Source organism: Corythoichthys intestinalis, chromosome 13 (assembly GCF_030265065.1).
Source record: "Corythoichthys intestinalis isolate RoL2023-P3 chromosome 13, ASM3026506v1, whole genome shotgun sequence".
Taxonomy (NCBI): Eukaryota; Metazoa; Chordata; class Actinopteri; order Syngnathiformes; family Syngnathidae; genus Corythoichthys; species Corythoichthys intestinalis.
Genome location: NC_080407.1, coordinates 23,221,816 through 23,227,815, shown reverse-complemented (window position 1 = coordinate 23,227,815; position 6,000 = coordinate 23,221,816). Strand labels below are relative to the sequence as shown.

General features: G+C 40.1%; 1 protein-coding gene across 4 annotated transcripts in view; it reads left to right on the top strand.

The window, feature by feature from the left end:
* The first annotated feature begins 319 nt into the window (after positions 1 to 319).
* Positions 320 to 6,000, top strand: part of LOC130928063 (gastrula zinc finger protein XlCGF57.1-like) — a 64,221-nt gene continuing 58,540 nt past the window's right edge. For all 4 annotated transcript variants that reach the window (XM_057854280.1, XM_057854279.1, XM_057854276.1 and 1 more), the window contains exons 1-2: positions 320 to 591; positions 3,052 to 3,447. In XM_057854280.1, the coding sequence (XP_057710263.1) occupies positions 585 to 591; positions 3,052 to 3,447 (403 nt within the window). In that variant the 5' untranslated portion in view covers positions 320 to 584. The remainder of the gene's footprint in view (positions 592 to 3,051; positions 3,448 to 6,000) is intronic.

Below are 6,000 nucleotides of genomic sequence, written 5' to 3'. Positions count from 1 at the left end.
TTTGGGAGTTTCAAATTTATTTTTGCATTCAAACACATTTTTTTGATTGAAGTGACGTTTTCTTCAATTGAAAATATATATTTTGATTGAAGCAACTTTTTTTTTTGATTGAATAATAAAGACACAAATCTACCTCCATAGGATCGTAGCGTTATCATTTCTCGGAGAATACGTTTTCTTTCAGGCAAAACTCGTCGTGTTTAATTTCTATCGACATGCATAATTAGGCTAGGGGCTCCGTAAATTGGACAATGAAAAGTACACGCGCACACACACAAAAAAAGCAAGCTGATCGTGTACGTGCGCGTCATGACGTAGAGGATGTGAGTGGCTGGAGGAGCCGTCCGATTGCTTTGGAAAAGTAGTGGTTTTGAGACTATCCACGGCGCTATGTAATCGACTGAAAGTTGTCAGATATTTTTGGACAAGAATCCGTTCGATCCTGCTTCTGCTTCGAGTCGTTTGGGTGCACGTTGAAACTTCGAGGCCTGCTTTGTTAGCCTAGCCTAGTTTAGCAGCTAACAAAGAGAAACAACGCGCCTGGGACAAACACGTCGCCGAGCAAGCAGACATCAAGTCCCCAAATGTCAGGTAAGTTAACTTTTGACTTGCAAATACGATACATTACAATTCGAATTTTTAAAGACACAAAATGTCTGATTAGTGCCGTCACGCAGCACCCCATTTGTTGTTTTCTATCTTTACTGTTTTTGATCGTCTCTTACTAATTTAAATGTGATGTAAAGCTCTTAAATTATTCTCATGTAGCAATTCTACATATTTACCAATCGAAAAATGAAGTAAAGACCTAGCAGTCACATTCTATAATACTTGCTGGGACACAAATCTGTAACAATACATTTACAATGACTATGAAGAGCAATCGGCAATTTATCCTATTTAAAATACTGCATAAAGCATAAAACTCAATTTGATGCGTACAAAATGGGCTTTTCCCAATGCAATAAATGTCCAAACCAAGGGCGTGGGTTTGGTTACAACATTGGTAGGGACGTATAAACACATAACTGCATGTACACTTTTTGTTGAAAAGTTGGAAGTATTCTGTCCCTACGGTCTCTATGCAAACCTACGCTCTTGGTCCAAACTGTCGGGAGAATACTAGTCCAGATTCATAATTGCCTGCTATTTGGCAGTGTGAAACTGTACTACAGGTCCGGCTGCGGGTAATGAAGGAACTCTCATCCATTTTGAACAGCGGAATTCCATTGTCTCCTAATCTTGCTCTGCTCGGTGATCTTAATATGTGAATATTTCATGTAATCAGGCCCGTCTGCTACTGGCGACTTAACAATGTTGCTTAATTGGAAAAATACACAAAATTTTAACACGAACTAATGGCTAAATTTAGTCACGGAACATATAACACTGGAGCAAATATCTGAAAAACCAAACAAATTGTACAACGATGAAAAATAATGGTCAAAATGCACTAGAACGCTGAAGCGAGAATCATGATTTTTTCTTGCATGTGAATTAGGGGTGTGACAAAATATCGAAGTGGTGATATATTGTGAGACTTTGTATCTCAAAAGGTTATCGATATGCTCCTGCCAAGAATTGATATATTGTTGGGGTGCTTACAGGTCCCTTTTTGTTCATTTTAAGGCATTTACAAGTTTCTGTTGAGTTTGAGTCACTGCCATTTCCTTTGGGGAGAATTTTTGCTCAAAATAAACCGGAAGTGACCCATACATGGCCCAAAATCTTAACGAAGTGACCCATAAATGCCCCAAAACCAGAAATGAGTGACTAAAAATCACTAGCAAACAAACAGATTCAGCACACTGTGAGTGACTTCAATATTTAAACAGGAATAAAAACAATTCTAACATTTTCTTTTAGTGGTATGTCTATATTGTCTTAAGCATTAGTGTCAGCACCAGCAGAGTAGAGAAATAAATGTCATGCGTCACTGGAGTGAAGTACGTGAAAAACACTTAATGATTCACGTTGATCGGACGCTATGACTGAGTATTAGTGCCAAATAAATAAAATGAGGACTATGACATTAAAGTCGTACTATAGCAATTAGAAAAAAGTCACATTATTACGTAGGGGTAGTTGCTGTGAGCATCTACACACTTTCCAGTACATACATTTATCTTAACTTGGAGCTACGACGAAGTATTATTATAAATCCTCCTATTGATTATTCTTATTTCTTTAGCTACATTAGCCCGATGTAATTATATGACTTTTAGTCTCAAACTATTAATTAGACGTTTATTCTAGTAGTTTCAGTTCAATGTTTTTTCTCGTACTCTTACAATGAGAATAAAAGTCGTATTATTACGTAGCTGAATAAGCAGCTACATACTTTATGTAGCGTGATGCCGCCTCAGTTAAAATCAACAATATTGAAGGCATCTTGTGGTTTTAGAATCCGTTTTACAAATAAGGAAATCCTTAATATTGTGACTCATCTACATCAAATGACTATCAATAGGATGATGTATAATCAATTGCTTCGTCATAGCTCCCAGCTAAGGTAAAGTGTGTAGCAGTTTACAGCTGCATTACCCCTGTGTAATAATGACTTTTTTTCCTCGTAGCAATAGTACCACTTGATTCCCGTAGTTCTTTTTTTTTTAAGGCCGTATTGCCCATCCATGGACTTGCGAGAGACTGCACACGACAGTGACACCCTCCTTTTATCTGTTGAATTAAGTCCATGCTTTGGCCACTGTGGTCTGCTTTTTTGGCTTTGTGCCGCTTTCCTCGCTTGCAATCCAAGCGTCTGACATTCTTAACTTTCCATGCATGTATTTTATTTATTTTTACTCGCCTTTAACCGTCGACGAGATCTTGTGCTCGCCAACGCATTTACTTCATCGATTATGTCAACAACTTTAACAAGTCGGGACGGCTCTATTGCATTGGGTCGTAGTGGATGACAACAAGATACGAATTAATACAAAATGGTCTCAGAGTATTACTTCTGAAGCAGTAAATTTTTGGGGGGGACCTATAATGGCAAATGAAGACATTAAATTTGGCCCATGTGTGATTGTGGTCTTGGTCTTGCAGATGTCAGTCAAGCGCATCGTCCTGAACGCCAGGAGTCTCCTCGAATGGAGGAAGAGTTGCCATACATCAAGAAGGTGGAGGAAGAATTCGTCCACATTAAAGAGGAGCAGGAGGAGTATTTCATTAGAGTGGTGAACCCCCACATTGAGGAGCAGCAGCAGCCTCAACCCCTCAAAAAAGAGGAGGAGGACCCTCCATATGTTAAAGTGGTGGTGGTGGACATCCCCAAGTGGACTGATGAGCCCTTGAAGGGTGAAGATGGCGGTGTGAAGGAGGCCAGCAGAGGGACGGAGCCTCAGAATGGCAGCAACAGCAGTTCAAAAGAAGGATCTCAAGCAGACAACCTCATCGCTCGACCATCAGAGAGTGACAATTTCACATCACACTCCCTGTTCTGTGAGTATCACATTACTCAGCTTGAGGGGAGTGCCGGGCTCTGTCTGAAGAAGCCAGAACTGTCATTTGGTGGCATTCGTTCAATCCGTTTAGTCTTTAGGAGATAGTGTGTCCAATCCTTGTTGTTTTACGAAATATGACTGAAGCATTTTGACATCGGCACATCAGCGCGTGTTTAAGGTGCAACACTGGTGTAAACTTATGAAACAGAATAACATGATTGTGTGAAAGACGAACACATGGCAGAAAACACTCAGGTTCACTGAGGTTCCGTTCTGAGTGCCCCAATTCAACCATATTTAAAAAATGTCAACATGCATGTTTAATTCATCATTGGAAAATTTTATATACAGGATATATTTTTTCTGACCTGGAGGGAAATTTTGACACCCTAAAGGTAGGTGAAATCATGTGAACTAAAAATTGAGTTTCTCATTTTAAAAAGTTTTGGACATCCTTACTGGTACATATTAATTAACAAACACTTCAAGTTACATTTTGCAACAGAAAATTAAAATCAACAAAGGTGAGATAATTATGTAATTTTGGAGCAGGGGAAGTATTCTTTTTTTAATCAGAGGAATAAAATCAGCAACTACAGTGCCTTGCAAAAGTATTCGGCCCCCTTGAACCTTGCAACCTTTCGCCACATTTCAGGCTTCAAACATAAAGATGTAAAATTTTAATTTTTTGTCAAGAATCAACAACAAGTGGGACACAATCGTGAAGTGGAACAAAATTTATTAGATAATTTAAACTTTTTTAACAAATAAAAAACTGAAAAGTGGGGCGTGCAATATTATTCGGCCCCCTTGCGTTAATACTTTGTAGCGCCACCTTTTGCTCCAATTACAGCTGCAAGTCGCTTGGGGTATGTTTCTATCGGTTTTGCACATCGAGAGACTGACATTCTTGCCCATTCTTCCTTGCAAAACAGCTCGAGCTCAGTGAGGTTGGATGGAGAGTGTTTGTGAACAGCAGTCTTCAGCTCTTTCCACAGATTCTCGATTGGATTCAGGTCTGGACTTTGACTTGGCCATTCTAACACCTGGATACGTTTATTTTTGAACCATTCCATTGTAGATTTGGCTTTATGTTTTGGATCATTGTCCTGTTGGAAGATAAATCTCCGTCCCAGTCTCAGGTCTTGTGCAGATACCAACAGGTTTTCTTCCAGAATGTTCCTGTATTTGGCTGCATGCATCTTCCCGTCAATTTTAACCATTTCCCTGTCCCTGCTGAAGAAAAGCAGGCCCAAACCATGATGCTGCCACCACCATGTTTGACAGTGGGGATGGTGTGTTCAGGGTGATGAGCTGTGTTGCTTTTATGCCAAACATATCGTTTTGCATTGTGGCCAAAAAGTTCAATTTTGGTTTCATCTGACCAGAGCACCTTCTTCCACATGTTTGGTGTGTCTCCCAGGTGACTTGTGGCAAACGTTAAACGAGACTTTTTATGGATATCTTTGAGAAATGGCTTTCTTCTTGCCACTCTTCCATAAAGGCCAGATTTGTGCAGTGTACGACTGATTGTTGTCCTATGGACAGACTCTCCCACCTCGGCTGTAGATCTCTGCAGTTCATCCAGAGTGATCATGGCCCTCTTGGCTGCATCTCTGATCAGTTTTCTCCTTGTTTGAGAAGAAAGTTTGGAAGGACGGCCGGGTTTTGGTAGATTTGCAGTGGTCTGATGCTCCTTCCATTTCAATATGATGGCTTGCACAGTGCTCCTTGAGATGTTTAAAGCTTGGGAAATCTTTTTGTATCCAAATCCGGCTTTAAACTTCTCCACAACAGTATCTCGGACCTGCCTGGTGTGTTCCTTGGTTTTCATAATGCTCTCTGCACTTTAAACAGAACCCTGAGACTATCACAGAGCAGGTGCATTTATACGGAGACTTGATTACACACAGGTGGATTCTATTTATCATCATCGGTCATTTAGGACAACATTGGATCATTCAGAGATCCTCACTGAACTTCTGGGGTGAGTTTGCTGCACTGAAAGTAAACGGGCCGAATAATATTTCACGCCCCACTTTTCAGTTTTTTATTTGTTATAAAAGTTTAAATTATCCAATAAATGTTGTTCCACTTCACGATTGTGTCCCACTTGTTGTTGATTCTTGACAAAAAAATTAAATTTCATATCTTTATGTTTGAAGCCTGAAATGTGGCGAAAGGTTGCAAGATTCAAGGGGGCCGAATACTTTTACAAGGCACTGTACATCTTGAAGAGGAAGTCCCCCCTTTTTGTAATTTCATAGCTAGCAGGAGTAAGGACTACCCATCTGTAGTAATCAGGTGGCCGTTCTCGGATGATGCCAAAGTCTTCATCTCTGCCGTATGTATTGAGGCTTCTTGAGGTAATGTACCGAGAAGCCATTGTCATCATTATGCATTTCATTGGGGGCTGAAACTGTCTGCGGTCCATGTCCCACCAGACTGACGTTATTCCAAACTGCCGCCCAACATAAATTTGTTGCAGTCTTTGTCGTTGTGTAGCCTATCTTCCAGCAATTGAGCATTTTGTACTCAGAAAGTATTCAAG